This window comes from Cervus elaphus, chromosome 2, assembly GCF_910594005.1.
Source record: "Cervus elaphus chromosome 2, mCerEla1.1, whole genome shotgun sequence".
Taxonomy (NCBI): Eukaryota; Metazoa; Chordata; class Mammalia; order Artiodactyla; family Cervidae; genus Cervus; species Cervus elaphus.
In genome coordinates this window covers 12412201-12432756 of record NC_057816.1, presented here as the reverse complement: position 1 = coordinate 12432756, position 20556 = coordinate 12412201, and the positions used below count along the sequence as shown (strand labels likewise).

Sequence of the window (20556 nt, the reverse complement as noted above, 5' to 3'; positions counted from 1 at the left end):
GACGTGACTTACATGTTTAACCAGAGGACTCAGGTAGGTCTGGCCTTCTGTTAGGCTCTATTCTTTTCCCTGTACTTCTTCTTTCTCTCCAGGGTCCTGTGCAAGCTGCCCACCTCCTGGTGACTGGGTTCTGAATTCCTCCTCCCTCACTTGCAGATATCTATGGAGTCCCACTTGTAGCTCACTCCTTACCCAGGCCAAATCCCTCACCTGACGATGGCACTAAAGAAGGTAAAACCAAGGAGTGGTCTGCCTAGTTCATTGTTTCTAAAAATGTCTGCATTCCTTCTGCTTCCAGACCCTGTCCTGAATCAACATCTCCACCAAGATAACTCAGATTAGCAGGGAAATGGAGATGCAGATGGGGGCGAGGGGCGGGCGTGGAGGACGGTAAGTTTTTCAGGTGTGGGGGACAGTTTTCAGATGACAAGAGATGAGATGGAGTAAGGAGCATGTGGTCCTCCAATTACTTATTCATTGGGAACCTGCCTGAGTCTGTTATCTTGGGCTCCTCCGGGTATAACTAAGACAGAAACTTCAAAATGGACCTTGTATAAACTTCTTACTACTAAACAATTTCACACATAACAAATATAAGAAGGAAGAGTGTCATGAACCCTATATTTCATCATTTGACATCTATAACTACAGAACTGACTTCTTAATCCCAGAGGTTGTCATAGTTGGAGACAAAGCAACATCAAGGTGGTGGACAGTTGAGTTCCCAGTAAAGACATTCTTTTATTTATTTATTTATTGCATTTATTTTTATTAGTTGGAGGTTAATTACTTTACAACATTGTAGTGGTTTTTGCCATACATTGACATGAATCAGCCATGGATTTACATGTGTTCCCCATCCCGACCCCCCCCCCCCCACCTCCCTCTCCATCCCATCCCTCTGGATCTCCCAGTACACCAGCCCTGAGCACTTCTCTCATGCATCCAACCTGGGCTAGTGATCTGATTCACCCTTGATAGTATAATTGTTAGAATGCTGTTCTCTCTGAACATCCCACCCTCACCTTCTCCCACAGAATCTAAAAGTCTGTTCTGTACATCTGTGTCTCTTTTTCTGTTCTGCATATAGGGTTGTCGTTACCATCTTCCTAAATTCCATATATACGCATTAGTATGCTGTATTGGTATTTATCTTTCTGGCTTACTTCACTCTGCATAATGGGCTCCAGTTTCATCCATCTCATTAGAACTGATTCAAATGAATACTTTTTAATGACTGAGTAATATTCCATAGCATATATGTACCACAGCTTCCTTATTCATTCGTCTGGTCATGGGCATCTAGGTTGCTTCCATGTCCTGGCTATTATAAACAGTGCTGTGATAAACATAGGGGCACACGTGTCTCTTTCATATCTGGCTTCCTAAGTGTGTATGCCCAGAAGTGGGATTGCTGGGTCACATGGCAGTTCTATTTCTACTTTTTAAAGAAATCTCCACACTGTTCTCCATAGCAGCTTTACTAGTTTGCATTCCCACCAACAGTGTAAGAGGGTTCCCTTTTCTCCACACCCTCTCCACCCCAAAATTTATGCTTTTGATCTATGGTGTTGGAGAAGACCCTTGAGAGTCCCTTGGACTGCAAGGAGATCGACCCATTCCATCCTAAAGGAGATCGGTCCTGGGTGTTCATTGGAAGGACTGATTCTGAGGCTGAAACTCCAGTACTTTGGCCACCTGATGCGTAAAGTTGACTCATTGGAAGGGACCCTGCTGCTGGGAGGGATTGGGGGGTGCAGGAGGAAAAGGGGACGTCAGAGGATGAGATGGCTGGATGGCATCACCAACTCGATTGACATGAGTTTGAGTAAACTTCTGGGGTTGGTGATGGACAGGGAGGCCTGGCGTGCTGCGATTCATGGGGTCACAAAGAGTTGGACACGACTGAGTGACTGAATTGAACAGACCTGAACTGAAGTGAACTGAACTGAAAGGCTTAGCAAGTGCCTGCATGAGTCCTTCAAGAACACATCTGACAAAATGACTCTGATCCCATCTTTATTCAGCTGTTTTGTAGTCCCAGTCTGGTTCTGTAGTTGGTACTGCTGATTTCTAGTGGGTAGGGTGGTTATCTCGTCCTCCCTCTTCCCTACTGAATCATTACCTAGCCATTCATCTCAATAAGCAACTGCTTTGCCCAATACTTGAGTCGTTGAGTCAGGAGTCAGTGTTTGTCCCAAGACATACGTTGCATCCTTCCAAGTAAGGTCATAAAACAGAGTAACACCTTTAAAAGCTATAATATACTTTTCTGGGTCCTCTAAGTAGTCTCCCAGATTCTCCTTGATTTTTTGTATTTCTTGATAAGAAAAAGGCTTATTAACTCTCATAGACTGATTATTTCTCCTGGTGGGTGCTTCATGAAGAGGCAACAGCTTGTGTGGCTGTTCCTCAGTCTCTCTGGCTGCTCTGTGCATATGATCCCAGGGATAGATTGGAGAAACCTGCTTTTCTTTATCTCTTTGTCTCCTGTCCTCCATCTCATCTAGCAAAGTAGGAGGACAGGAGGGAGCTGAAGGTTTCACACCCAAATCTATTTCCTTAGGACCTAAGTCTGGCATATTTCACAGAGAGAAAAAGGGCAACACATATGCTACTTCTACCCATTTTCCTTGTTTTCTACAGAACTGGTCTAATTGTAAACCAGTATTATACTTAAGAGACCCTCCAACCAGCCACCATTTGTTGTCCTCCAATGGATACTGTGGCCATGTAGTATCACATAGGAAGACCAGGTGTGTTTTGTTTAAGCCCTGGGGATCAAATCTATCCCAATTTTTCAGGATACAGTTCAAAGTAGTGAGGCTGGAATTCTTAGCTCCCATCTGTAAGAGAGAGGAAAAAAAAAAAAAAAAGGCAACCAGTGCCTTCTTTCTACCAGAGGCATTCCTCCCTGCTGTAGATAGGGTTATAGACAGACTTTACACCAAAGCTTTTCTTTCCTGGTCGGACTTAGTTGGGCCCTTACTGACGCAGGCGACCTACTCGTCCCTCCCGGTTCTACCACCGAGATGGGGTGCAGATGCACCAGGGGTAGACATGATGGTATCCCTGAGTGACGTCCAGCTCCTCACCATTAAAACCTTGCTTGCCTCTGATGCCACCCAGGTTGCAATCAGAGTAACCTTCCAGAACGCCTCCCATGCTTAATCGCTGGGGGACACATTCTCGTCACCTAAGTGCCTGTGCACAACCCTAAGTATATTTCTGACCATAATCCAGCCAATATGAACATAAACCTGAGATGTTCCTTCCAAGTCTCACAACACCAATATAAAAGCCTCCTAAGAATCACCACACCAGTCTAAGAGTCTCTTTTGGTCCACTAAGAGCCTGCATTATCAAAGGGGGGAAAAAAAATCATTGACGTTCCAATCTGAATAACCTTTAACCTCAGAGATGCTCTTGAAGCTAGAGCTCCATCTATCTTCCAAGTTTCCATGCCTAGCAAGGCTAGGCGCTTCCTGGCTACCAATCCAAGTTTGGGTCCAAAGTCATTGTACACAGTAATAGCATAGGTCACAAGTCCCTTTACAGTCTATGATCCAAAAGATTATGTTAGTACTTCTAATTCCAAAGAGCTCTGAAATTATCAAAGAGATCAAAAAGTTTGACCAAAAAAGAGAGTTCAGTCCACACACCTTTTCCCATTTCTGGGGGGTCCCCAAAGAAGTCAAGGGTGCCTCTTGGCATTGGCAGGTCGGTATAAACCCCCAACAAGTATCTTCCATAAGCCGTGTGAGGTCGCCACGGAACCACAGAGCGGGGCTCCACATGTGCATTGTGCAGGGCATGTGATTCATTCACACAAGCACAGCATAGAGCTAGTAAAGCAGAGCAGAAAACGTGTTTGCTAGGAGAACAAGGAAGTAGAGCTCCAAGCATCCTTACCTTTTCCTGAAGAATCCCCCCAAGATGAAAGGTTGTTGCTGAACCACGCAAAGATGCCTGGATTCTTGGCATCCAGAGGAGAAGAATTCAATCCAAGATGAGGCTTGATCACTCAGAGCTTTTGTGTAATAAAATTTTATTATAGTATAAAGGAGATAGAGAAAGCTACTGACATAGGCATCAGAAGGGGGCAGAAAGAGTACCCCCTTGCTAATGTTAGCATTGGAGTTATATGCTCTCTAATTTGTTATTGCAGTGAATCAAAATAATATCTGGAGGTCATAAACACCTCAATAGACCTACTCCCATAATTTACACCTTAAGATAACAGGATTAGCCAGAAGTTTTGTTTTGTTTTGTTTTGTTTTTTTCAGAAACTGTCCTCAAGCAGGATACATTATCCTTATATAATCATAAGAAACATAGAGGGACACAAAAAGTTTGTCCTTTCTTCCTCCTTGAGAATTCCAGACACCTCTCTCCTTGGGGACCCCTGGACTTCTTATCAATCTGCCTAGGAATTGATTCTCTCAACAATACACAGCCTTTACATACTCCTTTCCCGATTTGGAACCAGTCTTTTGATCCATGTTCAGTTCTAACTGTTGTTTCTTGACCTGCATACAGATTTCTCAGAAGGCAGGTAAGATGGTCTGGTATTCCAGTCTCTGTAAGTTTTCCACAGTTTGTTGTGATCCATAGTCAAAGTCTTTTACACAGTCAATAAAGCAGAAGTAGGTGTATTTCTGGAATTCTCTTTCTTTTTTTTTTTATAGTGGATGTTGGCAATTTGATCCCTGCTTCCTCTGCCTTTTCTAAATCCAGCTTGAACATATAGAATTTCGCAGTTCATGTACTGTTGAAGACTTGCTTGGAGAAATTACTTTGGTAGTATGTGAGATGAGTGCAAATGTGTGGTAGTTGAACATTCTTTGAATTCACCTTTCTTTGGGATTGCAATAAAAATGACATTTCCTGTCCTGTGGCCACTGCTGAGTTTTCCAAATTTGATGGCATATTGAGTGCAGCACTTTAATAGCATCATTTCTTAGGATTTCAAATAGCTCACCTGCAATTCCATCACCTCCACTAGCTTTGCTTGTAATTATGCTTCTGAAGACCCCCTTGACTTCACATTTCATGATGTCTATCCCTAGGTGAGTGATGATACCATTGTGGTTATCTAGGTCATTAATATATTTTTTGTATAGTTCTTCTCTATATTCTCTCAACCTCTTCTTAATATACTCTGCTTCTGCCAGATCCATGCCATTTATGGCTTTCATGGTGCTCATCTTGCATGAAATGTTCCTTCCCTAACTCTAGTTTTCTTGAGCAGATCTCTGATCTTTCGAATGCTATGGTTTTCCTCTATTTCTTTGCACTGATCACTTAGGAAGGCTTTTTTAAAAAATCTCTTCTTGTTATTCTTTGGAATTCTACATTCATAGCGTATGTTTTTTGTTTCTCTTTTGACTTGTGCTTTTCTTCAAGTTATTTGTAAGGTCTCCTCAGACAACCATTTTGCATTTTTGCATTTCATTTCTTGCGCGTGGCCTTGATGTTGTGCATAGAGATCAAAAAACAAGCATAATTGCCTCCAGTTACATTACTTCATGGCATATACATGGAAAAAAAATGAAAACAGTCACAGACTTTATTTTCCTGGGATCCAGAATCACTGCAGATAGTGACTGCAGCTGTGAAAAAAAAAAGACACTAGCTCCTTGGAAGGGGGGGGGAACTATGACAAACCTTGACAGCGTACTAAAAAAGAGAGACATTCTTTTACCAGTAAACCTCTGTATAGTCAAAGCTATGGCTTTTTCCAGAAGTCATGGGTGGATGTGAGAGTTGGACCATAAAGAAAGCTGAGCACCAAAGTACTGATGCTTTTGAACTGTGGTGTTGGACAAGACTCTTGAGAGTCCCTTGAACTGCAAGGTGATTCAACCAGTCCATCCTAAAGGAAATCATTCCTGAATATTCTTTGCAGGGAACAATGCTGAAGCTAAACCTCCAATACTTTGGCCACCTGATGGGAAGAACTGACACATTAGAAAAGACCCTGATGCTGGGAAACATTAAAGGCAGGAGGCAATGAGGAAGACAGAAGACGAAATTGGTGGGTGGCATCACCAACTTGATGAACATGAGTATGAGAAAGCTACAGGAGTTGGTGATGGACAGGGAAACCTCGCATGCTGCACCGCATGTTATAGCAAAGAGTTGGACATGACTTAGAGACTGAAATGAACTGATGTACAGAGGGCAATCAGGGAGCAGGCAGAAGTCTTTGGGGAAGGAGGAGGGAATGATTCCTGAATAGCTGACAATGATGGGTTGGCAGGCTGGTTCAAGCTGGAGAAGCTGTAGGGAAGCAGTTCTATGCCAGGTGGAGAGAATGGTAAGAGAAAGGCAGGGCAGCAATGCTCAGATATTCCAGAGGACAAGATCCCTATTCTATTAAACTTCATCAATGCTCAATTTTGTTAGATGGTTGAAAACATGAGTTTTTTTTGGAAGTAGTAGAGCAATATTCAGTGAAAGGACTGATGCTGAAGTTGAAACTCCAACCCTTAGGCCTTCTGATGTGAATATCCAGCTCATTGGAAGAGACCCTGATGCTGGGAAAGATTGAAGACATAAGGAGAGGGATCAAAGGGATGAGATGGTGAGATGGCATCACTGACTCAATGGACATGAGTTTGAGGAAACTACACAAAATAGTGTAAGACAGGGAAGCCTGTTCTTTTGCCATACATGTAATCACAAAGAGTCAGACATGACTTAGCAACTGAATAATACCAATGAGAACAGTGTGTCCAGTGAAGCCTCTGGCCCTGGTGGGAGTGGAAAAAATTTAGGTGGAAAGGGAGGCTTCCCATTCTCTGGTCCAGGTCCTTGAATCCAATGCAAGGAGCACAAGATATTGAATGTGTTACCAACCATAGTTTTCTAATAAAAAACAAAAAAAACTGTTTTCTGCAGGAGTGAGAAATTTGACTGAGTTTGTGCTCTAGATTATACTGAGGGATGTGGAAAGAAACTGGAGTGGGCTGAGTCTGCAAAAACCAGGTGACCAGCTGCCGGAGGGCAAGGCATGTGGTAAACATTCTGCACTAGGTGGAAAACAAATCCAGAAAATGTGTCCCTTCTGGAGTGTACATGCCAGCGTATCCCTTTGTTGTAGTAGATCACTTCAATGGTGTTTTGGGGCAAGGAAGAAATGCACGATGGGTGTTTTGCTTTTGTCAGTTCCTGTGGATAGTTAGATGACTCAGTGTCTGGTTACTTCACTGCATGCTTGGAATCATGCTTGGGAAAGAAAACTAGATGAGGTCCACACATATTTCGTCGTTAAACAGGAAGCATAGGAAGGTTTCTAAGGCAACTGTAGGTAATTTCAACATGAGGGCCCAAATGGGGACAGTTTCATTTAATAGGCTGAAATTGGGCTGTATAGGTTGCCATAGATGTTGCTATGACAAATAGCCATAACAGCTACTTGTTGCTATGCTGGAGATGTGGGAAACTGACCAGAGACCAAAAGCCTTACAATTCTCCATGCAGTGCAATTTTAGGCTAGAAGTACTTGACAAGGAAAGGCTGACAGTTACGGCTGGGAAGGGAGTAATCTGAGCTAGTAATCATTACCTCTTGTTGTACCCCAGAAAACAGATGCATCAACTCAGAGTTCTGTGTCATGGTTCAGAAATAGAGGTCATTTGGCTTGAATCAGTATTTAGCCTTGGGGATGGCAGCCATAACATCTAAGCAGTAGATTCCCTTCTCCCCGGGTGGGAGGATAATTCATATTTGTTCCAGACTCAAGAACCCAGAAAGCCCTCTCAGTGCCACTTTTTCTCAGCAGGCACACATACAATCTAGAAGGCGGAATTATCATCATGGTGCCCATTTTCCAGATAAGACAACTGAGGTTAAGGGACTTGATCAAGTTCACACACCTATAAACGTGAATGGCCAAGCAAAAACCCAGGGCAACAGTCCTCAATTTGTGTGTGTTTGCTCCACACTCACTGGGAGTGTTGGGTGCTGATCGGGCACAATGCTTAGGCAGAAACAAGCAATATTCAGGCTTAAATTGAAGAAAGTAAGGAAAACCACTAGAACATTCAGCTATGACCTGAATCAAATCCCTTATGATTATATAGAGGACTTGAAAAATAGATTCAAGAGATTAGGTCCAGTAGCCTGAAGAACTATGGATGGAAGTTTGTAACATTGTACAGGAGGTGGTCACCAAAATCATCCCCAAGAAAAACAAATATGAGAAGGAAAAGTGGTTGCCTGAGAAGGTCTCAAAAACAGCTGAGAAAATAAGAGAAGTAAAAGGCAAAGAAGAAAGGGAAAGATATGCCCAATGGAATGCAGACATCCAGAGAAAAGCAAGCAGAGATAAGAAAATGTTCGTAAATGAACAGTGCAAGAATTAGAGGAAAATAATAGAATTTTAAAGAGTATAGGACTCTTCAGGAAAATTGGAGCTACCAGAGGAACACTTCATGGAAACATGGGCACAATAAAGGACAGCAAAGTCAAAGACCTACCAGAAGCAGATGAGATTAAGAGGAGGTGGCAAGAATGCCGAGATGAACCATACAAAAATGGTCAAAAATTCGGGATAGGGATGATGCTTGGGTCACACTTATAAAGCCAGATATACTGGAGTATGAAGTCAAGTGGGCCTTAGGAAGCACCACTACAAACAAAGCTAGTGGGGGTGATGGAATTCCAGCTGAGCTCTTTAAATCATCCTAAGGAATGAGGCTATAAAATGATGCATTCAATATGTCAGTAATTTGGAAAACTCAGCAGTGGCCACAGTCTAAGAAAAAGTCAGTTTTCAATGAATCCAAAAAAAAGGCAATTTCAAAGAATGTTCAACCTATCATGCAATTGTGCTCATCTCACTTGCTAGCAAGGTAATACTTGAAATCCTTCAAGCTAAGCTTCAACAGTACATGAACTGAGAACTTCCAGATGTACAAACTAGTTTGAGGAACCAGAGATCAAATTGCCAATATCCATTCGATCATAGAGAAAGCAAGGGCATCCCAGAAAAACATTTCCGTCTGCTTCACTGACTATGCTAAAGCCTTTCATTGTGTGGACAACAACAAACTGTGAAAAATTCTTAAGGAAACTGAAGTACAGGATCACCTTATCTGTCTCCTAAAAGTCTGTATGTAGATCAAAAAGTGGCAGTTAGAATCAGACATGGAACATCTGAAAGATTTAAAATTGGGAATAGAGCATGACAAGGTGTACATTGTCACTCTTGTTATTTAACTTCTATGTAGGATACATCATTCGATATGCTGGACTACATAAATCCCAAGCTGGAATCAAGATTGCTGGGAGAAGTACCAACATCCACAGATATGAAGATGACACCTCCCTAATGCCAGAAAGCAAAGAACTAAAGAACCTCTTGATGAGGAGAGGAGATGCAATAATTGACCTAAAACTCAACATTGAAAAAACTATTCACAAAAAAATACTCAACATTCATGGCATCCAGTCCCAACACTTCAAGGCATATAGATGAGGGAAAAGTGGAAACAGTGGCAGATTTTATTTTCTTGGGCTCCAAAATCACTATGGACCTTGACTGCAACTGCAAAATTAAAACACACTTGCTCCTTGGAAGGAAGAAAGGCTATGAAAAAACTTGGATGGTGCATTAAAAAGCAGAGATTCTCTTTGCTACAGAAGTCTGTAGTGTCAAAACTATGATTTTACCAGTAATCATGTATAGATGTGCTATCTGGACCATAAGAAAGGATGATAGGCAAAAAACTGAGCTTTTGAACTGTGGTGTTTCAGAAGATTCTTGAGAGTCCCTTATACAACAAGGAGATCAAACCAGTCAATCTGAAAGGAAATCAACGTCTGACACCTGCTGTCTCAGCTGAGGCATCTACTGAGGGCCTCCAGGTGGAAAGAACGGATGCTTACCCTGGAAAAAGTGCCTAAACGTGGCAGCTCCAAGCAAAGAGTTTGTAGTTCCACCCCTGGAGGAGGCTTAGAAAGGCTGAAGGCTCTGAGTATCCTGGGTCCCCAGATACATGCGTTGCATTCTCCCCAGCAGCACTGGAGGCCAAGGGGCATTCTGGGCCCTGGAGGAGGGGGATGACTCAGGGATCCAACTGGGGCCACCACTTACCAAGAAGGACTGCAAAGAACAGAACAGGCATATGTGGCAGAGACCTGGTGGCTGGGGTGTGGGAACAAGAGGGAACAAGCTCTGCATGAACTACCTCACCCAACTCCCCTGGAGTAGAAGTCCAGTGATAAGATCATCTGAGATGTGATGAAGAGAGTCTATTTCATTACCCCTTAGAATTCCTCTGAATGAGGAGGTGGTGGAGTTGGTGGATCATCACCAACTCTTCCATGGCCTAGACCATCCCCCAGTCGCTATCCTTGGGGCTGCCTCTCCCCAGCTTCAGTCATGTAGTTCTGGAGGAAACTGAGAATCATGTGTGCTGCTGGGTTAGGGCCAGTGACCATGTAGAGCCAGTCATAGGACCCCATAGCCCTGCTAGGATGACTGATCTGGGGCTGTACAGGTGATCTGAGGTGGGTCATTCAGAGAACACCATTGAACTCTGATATCTCCTAGCTTCTTTCCTTACTAGGTGATGCCTTGGGGATATAAAACCCTAGGGGATGTAGCTTGGACTCCCACACTAGGTGTAGAAGCCTTGAGGAAGAAAGTTGTCAGGCTAAGATCATCAAAGAAGAGGGAAGGGAAAGAGCGAAGGTGAGAAAGAGAGAACTGAAGACTTCTGATTTCTTGGGTCCAGTCACTGAGATCTTTGTATTTGCTCTGATTCTTGTGTCCTGGATTCCCAGAATCATTTCAATGAGTCTCCCTTCTCCTTGAAGCCAGTTGGAGTTGGGCTCCTCTCAATTTTGATTCAGACTAGGTTCTAGATCCTTCACTCCCAGACACAAACAGAGGCACCCATTTGTTCCAGCACCATTACGAGTGAAATCCTTTATTCTTTACTGAGAATAGGGTGTGCAGACCACCAAATACAGTTCACCAGCATCCTGGGCAGGAGTGCCCTAAGTGTAAGTGAGTGTGTGTTAGGAGTGTCCTTACTCATTCCTGAATCATTCCAAGTATTTACACTGCCTGTGCCAGGCCAATCCTGTCATTTCCTCGATCATAAACCGAGAAGTACTGCCTCAGGAAGACGTCACCCAGGGTCCAGGTCTCTGTAGATTCACTTACTGGGTTCTCTCTAATGCCGATATAGCAGTCGCCGCTAGAATCCTGGGGGAGTCAGAGACACACACCCGTCAGCCTGAGCCCTTATGTGTGACTCCCACAAATATCCAGACCCAGCACAATTCTTGGATTTATTTCCCTATTTTGGTAAGTATCAAGAGGTTTTATGAGCAGCAGGGGATGTGAGAGTTCATCCAAAACCAAAAAGGGCCCATACATGTGGCTGCCATGAGGAAGAGTGTGGTGAGTGGATGACTGGGATTTCGGGAAACAGTGAAATGATAAACAACAAAGTCCTACTGTAGGAACTATATTCAATATCCAGTGATAAACCACTTCAAAAGAATAAGAAAAACAATATATATTTTTATGTGTATAACTGAGTCACATTGCTGTGCAGCAGAACATAAGGCAACACTGAAGATCAGCCACACTTCAATACAATTTTTAGAAAAGAACAATAGTGGCCCCTGGGTCTCCTCACTCCCTATTTCTTTCCTTCTGACACCTGCTTGTTGTTTTGTCTACAGAGAATGCAGGTTCTCCTCCAGCATGCCCACAATCCAAACTTTATTAAAAAACTTTATTTTGTATTGGAGTTAGTTGATTCACAATATTCTGAGTTTCAGGTGAATAGTAAACACACTCAATTGTATGTACCTATGTATCCTGGTCCCGAAGATACCCCTCCCATCCAGGCTGTCATATAACTGAGCAGATTTCCCTGTGCTACACAGTAACTCACTGTTGGTTATCCATCTTAAATATAGCAGTGCCCACAACACGTTCTTGAAGACTTAACTCAGGAACTCTGGGAAACATTCAGCCCATACTCACCCTCTTTGGCCACTCCAGGCTTGATTGGGTAACTTACTCTGGTTCCCCATTCCCACCAGTCAGTCCGTAGACATCATCAACCATAGTAAGTGCCCAGTGCCCCAGTGCAGAGCACCTTGGGATGCCATTTGCATGGAGTCCAGTGCAGTGTTGCCTAGAACCAAGCAACCCTCCATATGGCTCCATGAGTTTGTGGTTTTAGAATTGCTGAAATTCCCTCTGTTCCTCAAAGCCTTCTTTGAGCCCATCAGCCTGCTATGTACTCCCACAGGGAGCTGACATGAAGCCTCCACCCTGTGCCGGGGTGAGCAGTCACTGTGCACCCTTTATTCACCTTAGTATCCAACATCCCCATAGAGGGGTCGGGTACCCCAATTCACAAAGGGGGAACCTGGCCAAAGCAAGGGGAAGAAGCAGCCAAGATCTAGGCTGACCATGTAATTTGTCATCCAAAGCAGGAAAACTTTGAGAAGGGAAGGGAGACTGTTAATTTATGATGGGACATCACACTGGGATTGTCCCAAGCCATTCTCCTTGTAACATGGCCTATTTCAGGGACTGCTAGGGCTGACTTTTGTGTTCATGCACCTAAGGGTTCAGATTGAACTGAAGCTCTCTGAGGACTGAGGGCCTCAGTGTTCCCCTCGCCTTGTGACTCCCACCATGCCAGCATGGTGTGGCGTCTCCACATTTATTTCAGGATGATCAGTGTCCCAGACGGCCCTTTACTCTCAGGTAGTTGGTTCTGTGGGAGGCACTGGCCCAGCCCTAAGGCTCAGTAGCATCTGCAAATGGTGTGACATGGCCTGCAGATGGCGCCCTCTTCCCAGCAGCAGCCCAGGGGATCCTGCAAGCTCCAGTTTGAGAACCAACCCACAGTATTGCCCCCTCACCTTGATGGTGTAGGTTTGAGCTGGCAGTGGGTAGTTGATGCCGTTGATGGTGAAGTCAATAGAGGGCAGGGTATTGACTGCAGAACATGAAATGTAGTGCTGTTAGAGAGAGAGTGAGAGAGGTTAGCCCTGGAGATCATTGTTGCGTGTGGAGACAGGGAGTAACCCTGGGGCATGACCTTTCACCTTGGAACCCCGTGGCGTGGCACCGATGAGCGTCAGGGTGTTATTGACCAGACTTCTTGGGCCTTGGATCAGTGATGCCCCAGTGTCCATAAGGGCCTCACAGCCGCTAAAACAAGCAATTGTCTGGCTGTTCATGGAGATGCTGAGAGACAGTAGAAGAAAATGGGCATCAAGGTCACTGTGAGTCTCCCCATAGCTGCCCCCTTCCTGATTGTCTCCTAAACCACCCTTTGTCTCTTGCCCTGACTCTCTTCATCTGCTCTCGACACGGCACCTCCCTTGACATCCTTGAATGCAGTACTTGAATACACCAGGATCTTTCATACCTTGACACAAGCTGGTCTTCCTTCCTAGAAGACTCCCCTCCCCTTTGATCAGCAAATTTCTTTTCACCTTCCCCATTCCAGCTTAATTGTATTGTTTTCAAGGAAGACTTTCCCCTGGTGTTTATCAGTCTCCCTTCTTGACACTCTCTGTAGAGCCTTCCTCATGTCTAGCATGTACCAAAGTCACAATTCACTATTTGTCTGTGTCATTTCTGTGCGTCTGATTTCTTAGATGTGAGGGCAAGTTTTATTCTCATTGCCTCCTTAAAGTGCCTGGCACACAGTGGATGCCCAATGTTTGTCTGTTCAATGAGTGAATGAAGACTGTGAAAATAATGAGAGACATCCAGAGAGCTGTATCTGGTGGGGAGGAAATAATGGGTCAAACACAGAGTGAAGATGGAGATTCGCAGGGGTAGCAGATTCTCATAGTAGGGAGAAAGAGGGGCTCCTCTGGGAGAGGGTGTCTCCCAGCACTGCTCCTACAACCAGCTCAGACCCTGAGACCGTGGCCAGGAAATACATGACTAGCCCACGGAAACTCCAAAGGACATGTCAGCTTTTGCCTGAGGGTATCACACAGAATCCTATCAGTTATTGCCTCTTGTCCTCAGGTCACTCCTGGATCCCACCTTTCTGATTCTTTCAGCTATAGCCCCTGCCCCACTCTGTGCCCAGGGATGCAGGGTGTCATTTTTGTTAGTTGCTTTCACATCTTAAGACTGCAGCCAACCTCTTTCGACTGCTGGGTAGCTTCTCCATAAGGAGACCAGTTTTCCCCATTTTCTCAAGACTTTCCCTGTTTGTAAACTGACATTTATTTCTACTGAGAACTTCCTTGGTCCTAAGTATACCTGGACATTTTGTCATCTTATAATGCTGTCCATGCTAGTAAAATCCTCCCTGATCCTGTTTACCACACTGCAGAGTCCTCTGACCATGCTCCCTGCCTCACAGGGCAGTGGGTGCAACACTCTCTCAGCTGCACAGACTTCTCTGGACCCTTTGAGGACCCTGCTCTGAGCCCTGGTCAGGAGGCCTGGGGATTATGAACCCATGGGCTGTTTGTGTATCTATTTGCTTGTGTGTTTGTTTGTATGTGTCTCTGTGTGTACTTCTGTGTTTCTGATGAGCTATGCAATTCTTGCATGTTTTTATGTGTCTCTTTGTACGTTTATATGTGTCTGTTTGTTTTTTACATGTGTCTGTGTGTCTGTCTCTGTCATTGTGGGTGGTGTATATGTCTCTGTGACTGTTTGTCTGAGAATGCATTTGTGAGTGTCTGCCTGTGTCCATGTACAGTAGTGGGAGCCTCCCTTGGGTTGAACCTCAGAAAGAAAGGCTTACCGGTCCATGTGTACACGCCAGGTGCGCGCTTGGATCAATGGTACCCAGTTGAGCGTTCCCTGGTAGTAGGATTTATCCACCCCACCAAACATCACCACACTGCCGTCTGGCTTGCTTCTGTAGAGAGAAGACAGCAAGGGGATCCTTGGAGGATGGTAACAACAACACTGTCTGAGAGCTGTGCTTGTCTACCCATCAAGGCCCTAATAAGGTCCTCATCAACAGATGCAGAAATCGAGGCTAGGAGCAATTGAGAACCAGACTGAGGTAGGTTACTGGCTAATGAGTGGCACAGAGGAGTTTAGAAGCTGAGTCACCTTGCTGGGCTCCACCCACTATATCTTCTGAAGATGCCCTTTACCTCCTGTGACATGAGTGCTCAGACACCCTCAGAGGACAGGGTGCTGAAGCATTTTGTCTCTCCTCTTATCCACTTTGTCATTTTTCAGCAAAATCAAGGCCTGGGAGTGCTAAGGGTATGGTTTCAGGTCACCCAGATTTGGCTCCACTGGCCTGTGACCTCCCACATTTTCCTTTTTCACTGGCTATTGCAAATTGAGTAGCTGGTCCTGGGCTCACAGTGAAATGCTAATGAGGAAGGAAAACTACCCAACATCTTTCTCCTTCCTTATCCAATACATAAGCAAATCCTAATGCCTTTCCCTCCAACTTGTTTCCTCTTGCCTTCCATTAGTCTTTCTCCTCACTCATCCCCCTAGACCAGGTTACTGATCTGGAGCCCAGGAACAGGGTTATGTTCCAATAAAATGTTATTTATAAAAGCCAATGGTGAAGCCAGGAAGGGCCTTGGGGCCATAGTTATCTTGGATTAGATTATCTCTCAGGATACTTCTTTATAAAATGTTCTATTAATTTCCTACAACTGAAAGCATATTTCAGCTAATTTGGAGAAACGGATTGTCCATCTCAGACTTACTTGCTCAAGTAGAAGGCAAAGACAGGCTCAGAAATGGCACCTTGATTCTTCAGGTTGTCAAAGATGGGGATGCCTCCCAGGAAAGACATGTTGGGGTAGCTCAAGCCCAAGACGCCATCAAAAGGTAATTCCTCAAACTCGCTTAGCTCCAAGCTTAGACCGAATCGCTGGTCAATACTTACAAGGTCTCCAATCTGTGGGAGAGAAGAGTGATCCCACTTACAGATATGTGAATTGGGGCTAGGACTTGGCTGGGGTGCATTGCCAGTAGATCCTCAGAGAAGAATTGAGTCTGGGCTGTGTCTTCGGTGGACCTCAGACATTAGACTAAGCTGGGAGAGGAATTTTGTGTTCCATTTGAGAGAGGCTGTGAATTTTAAAACATCTGCCCCTCTGAAAAACACCACTTTGGTGTCAAATTGGCCTCGTGACTTCTGTACAGGTGGGGCAACCAAGAGTCAGACCAGGTCCCATCGGTGCCCCATTGTGGACAAAATGAACCGAGAGAAAGGTAGCCTTCACTTTGGCATCACTTTGACCTAATGAGAGGAATGGATTGCATTCTCTGTAAGGTACTGTGGATTCTGCATCTGTCCAGGAAGACAGAAGCCAAAAACACAATCTTGCTTGCAGGTATCCATAAAATTCCTGCCTGGGGATTCACTTTTGGGGATAAGTGTGTCTTTGTGTGAGTGTGTATGGGAGAGAAAGAGAGAGGGGGGAACTACTCAAATACTTTGGGGGAGGCAGGCCATAAGTTTTGTTGGACTCTCAAAGGCCCTCTAGAGTGAGAACTCATTTATCAGCCCCCTAACTTCTCAGGCCTCCAGTTTCCCAGTCTGGATACCTGAAGCCCTTGACTGCACAGAGGGTCCCCAGATCAGTTTTATCCTGTCCCCAAACACCCCACAGCAACTGCAGTCCTGAAAAGCCAGCCGAGCTCCACAGTTTACCACATGTGTTTCCTCAGCAAGGCCCTTGATGTCTGTACCTCAGTTTTCTCATATGTCTCATGAGGTAATCAGAGTAACTGCTGTGTGGGGTTGTTGTAGAACTAAACTAGTTATCACCTGAAAGTGCCTGGAACAGTCTGTGAATATAAAAGTGGGTGCCTTTTCCTCCCTCTTCTCATTCCCAGCAAAATGAACCTTGAACTGCTCATGGGCAGAGAAGCTGCAAGTCCCCATCTCAAGCCACTCTCTGGGTTAGCTAATCTGAGTGCTCATGTGTCACCAGGGGCACTGCCTACCCAGGGACAGGATCCTGTGGGTAAGATGGCTAATATCTATGGGACTTAGGCCGGAAAGGGTCCTGCCAGATGGTCCTGCATCTGTTTTGCAAGCAGTGGTCACCCCACAGCCAGTCCTGACTTAGCATTTGTTACACTGTTACCCGAACGGTGTCACGACCAAGAAATCCCTGCATCCTCCCAGAACCGTATACAATGTTGAAGGTCTTTGTGATAAGCCGGAAGGTGGAAGACCGAAGATGATTGAACATAACGTGTGAGGCTGCAGACACAAGAGATAAGTGTCATCAGGTGCCAAGGGTGCAAAACAGGGTGGCAGGGCAAGAGAATGATGATCTGGGTGCAGGGTGTCTGTACTCACCAAGGGTTGGGCTGATGCAGAAGATGGAGGGCACCCACAAGTCAGCTGATACTGTGTCAAAGGCAACCTGGAATTCCTGAGGGGGTGTTCCAATGGTGATGTTACCCACATAGACCATCTACAGGGAAAAGGAGGGAGTGGGTTAGTGCAGAACTGGCTACCCTCTATTCCCACACTCATGCCTCCCTCTGGATGTCACATATCTCTTGAGATCACTTTCTAACCACCGTGCAGCTCACTGACTTTGGTCACAGAGGTTCCTGCATTTGATATATTTTTCCTGTGCTACATGGTATGCAGGATACTGACTTTATGACCAGGTGTTGAAGTGGTACCTCCTGCACTGGAAGCACAGAGGCATAACCACTGGGCCTCCAGGACCACTGGACACCCAGGGAAGTCCTGGTGCCTTCATTTGAGAAGCTCTGTAGTCTCTTCAAACCCAGCCTTAGCACCCCCTTCTCCAGGAGGTCCTTCTTGATCAACCTCAGCCACTCCATCTAAACTCAGACCACATTCAATCAATACCACACAGGTGACCCTTTCATTTAACATGTATTTACTAATATGCCTATCTCTCAGGCTGGCATGAGTATTCTTGAAGACAAAATAAGCCCTTTTTCCAATCTAAAAACAGTAACCACAGTGTTAGATACTCATGGCCTTACACGGAATACGGGTTCAGTAACATTTTACGGCTCTGGTTCTTGCTGCTGTGTGAACTGAATTCCTCTGCCTGGTCATTCACAATTGATTTGCCGTTGGTTCTACCATGTGATCAGTGATGGTTCACTCTTCATCTGTAACTTACTGACTCACTTATTTCAGAAGGAACAATCTCCCTCAAACTAATGACACATCTTTGACACAGAAATGGATATTTACCTGCCACCTGGTAATTGCCATGCCCAGTCACAAAGACCAACAGTTGAGGATGAGAGTGTGTTCTCCTCTTGGTGGGGTACCTGTTTTCCAGTGTTTCTACCTCCTGCAGGAACCCCAACTCCAACATCCCACCTGGCACCTCCAGATGAGCCCCGGTTCTAGGCTAGAGCACCAGGGGGCGCTGTGAAGCACCATCCTCCCAAAATACTCACATCCTGGATGTTTCTCAGGGGGTGAGTAGTTATATTTGAGCCAGGAGAAGATGTCAGGTACAGACTGTAAGCATGTTCCTTCAGGAAATTGTTCGGCATTTTTTTTTCACTGCGGGTTTTTCTCATGATCTGCACTCTCGTTAGAGGTATTCTTTACCGAGCATTTGACAAAGAAAACAAAGAAGCTACAATTAGCCGTCATTGTTAAGATAAAACTGTTGTTGTAATGGCCCTGTGTATTTTCTAATCATTTCTATGAGGCACATTATTATCAGAATTTTATGCATTTACAATAGGAAAGACATAGGTGTGATTACAGGTTCTGTTCTGCAATCTGGGATAAGCCATATGACCATGTGGTGTCTCAATCTCCCCCTTGGTAAAATGGTAGAATGTAACAAAACAAACTATCTCCAAATAGAATATCTTGGAGATAGTGAAGTGATGGATATAAGGTACCTGATAAATAGGAAGTCTCAACAATGACAGGCATTAGCATTGCTGTTGCCATCCCACTGTATCCTTCTCATAGAACCTCAAGGAAGGAGGTATAAGGGGGACTCTTATGCCCTTTAACAAGGGAGCAATTTGAAATGCAGGAGGTTACTGAGTTGGCTGTGGTCACAATGCTTGTCAGATATAAAACTGTATATAAATCAGTGTATTTATCTCCAAGTTGAAAGAGAAGAGGGAGTTGAAAGAAGAATCCAGGAGATAGGGAATAAGTAAGGGAAATTCAGAGGCTTGAGAAGGAAGGATGAGTCAAATGAAAAAATTAATTGAAAACAACACAGAGAGAAATGTACTCACAGAGACTTCCAAAGAGATGGAGAGGAAAATGATAGTGATAGAGAGATGCAGACATAGTCATATACACACTGAAGTAGACAGGGAACAAAGAGGACTTGTTGAATAAAATGTAGAAAAGTGCCATTCCACAGGACCACACCTACATCTGCATAGACTGTACACTGAACAGCTGTAAGGAGTTGCACTTTCAATAGGTCATGACTGGACCCCAAGAGTTGTGCAACCATGCAAATCTACACCAAGACCCTTGGGATCCACAGTTCCTAAAGCAAGGTACTTATCAATAAGTAAGGGTAGAATTTCAAGACTGTCAGGGAAATATTCCATTCCCATCTAAACCTGATGGGTGGAAGAATAATCAGATGAAAAGAAAAATACGAGAAAGCAAGATGACACATATTACAGTCCCCATACTTACTTGACTATGCACTCTGAGAAGGCCACCAGCCCGAGGAGCACAAACCACTTCATGCTTCTTTCCTGGCTCCAAGTACTCAGGGATGTTTGGGTTCTGAGCATGCAGTGGTGACCATGAGCCCCTAGTTATATATGCTCTGACCTACCCTAGTTTTCCCCTTTATGCCACTAGTAGATCTGATAAAAATACAAAGCTTTTGATAAAATCTTTACCTTCCTCAGTGTCCCTGGTGAATGGACTTTGAAACTTCTCAAAATACAGATAATTGAACTGTAATCTCTTCCTTGAATCTTGGCTGGAAAATCTACCTGATCTGCGTGGACATCTAAGAAGATGGAGAACCTTGCCTACTTGTAGGAAAAAAAAAAAAAAAAAACTGCTAAGAACATCATGAAAATGGTAACTAGGGGCCATACTCGACATTAATGGTTTCATGTCATCTTCCTAGCCACTTCATGAGATATGCATTGCTGTCTTCATTGGAGAAGAGATTGCTAGGAGGATAAGTTTTCAGACAGCAAAGTGAAGACTTCAGGGACAGCCCAGGGACCTACAACTGGCCTTATGTAGTGGGTCTAATGGCAGAGATCAGGGGCACCTGTGATGTCAGTCTGCATCAAAGATTTAGGGCAGAGTTGTACTTCAATTACATGGGTTTCAGTATCATAAAAAATGTCATATGCATCCACAAGATATTTTATATCACCCAACAAATGTACAAGGGAGAACTTTATGCTGGGTTCTGGGTTAAAGTCTTCAAAGTCAAAGCTGATCAAGACAAAAGTAATCTTTATCTTAAGAGAGCCAGCAGTCTAGTTCTCACAAACTCATGGCCCCAGCAGGCAAGAGAAATGATTGTCAGACTAGGCGGCCATGCTGGACCCTGGGCAGCACAGGCCTGACCACTGGGAGCAGCCTT

The 20556-nt window shown here is 44.5% G+C and overlaps 1 protein-coding gene across 1 annotated transcript; it reads right to left on the bottom strand.

The window, feature by feature from the left end:
• Positions 1–11071: 11071 nt before the first annotated feature.
• Positions 11072–19738, bottom strand: LOC122704776 (pregnancy-associated glycoprotein 1-like). Its single transcript, XM_043919758.1, has 9 exons — positions 19638–19738; positions 18410–18560; positions 17313–17430; positions 17095–17213; positions 15703–15896; positions 14766–14882; positions 13093–13234; positions 12907–13005; positions 11072–11221 (listed from the first exon to the last, which is right to left on the bottom strand). Exons 1-9 carry the CDS (start codon positions 19736–19738, stop codon positions 11072–11074), a joined length of 1191 nt encoding a protein of 396 aa, XP_043775693.1.
• Positions 19739–20556: the final 818 nt, after the last annotated feature.

What these genes read in the sequence shown, in the direction of transcription:
- LOC122704776 (XM_043919758.1), bottom strand. Translation starts at nt 19,738, where the DNA reads ATGCTCAGAACCCAAACATCCCTGAGTACTTGGAGCCAGGAAAGAAGC. An exon ending in TTGGTCGTGACACCGTTCGG is followed by an intron (nt 15,897 to 17,094) that starts GTAACAGTGTAA and finishes TCTCTCCCACAG; the next exon opens with ATTGGAGACCTTGTAAGTAT. An exon ending in CTCAAACCTACACCATCAAG is followed by an intron (nt 11,222 to 12,906) that starts GTGAGGGGGCAA and finishes TGACTCCCCCAG; the next exon opens with GATTCTAGCGGCGACTGCTA.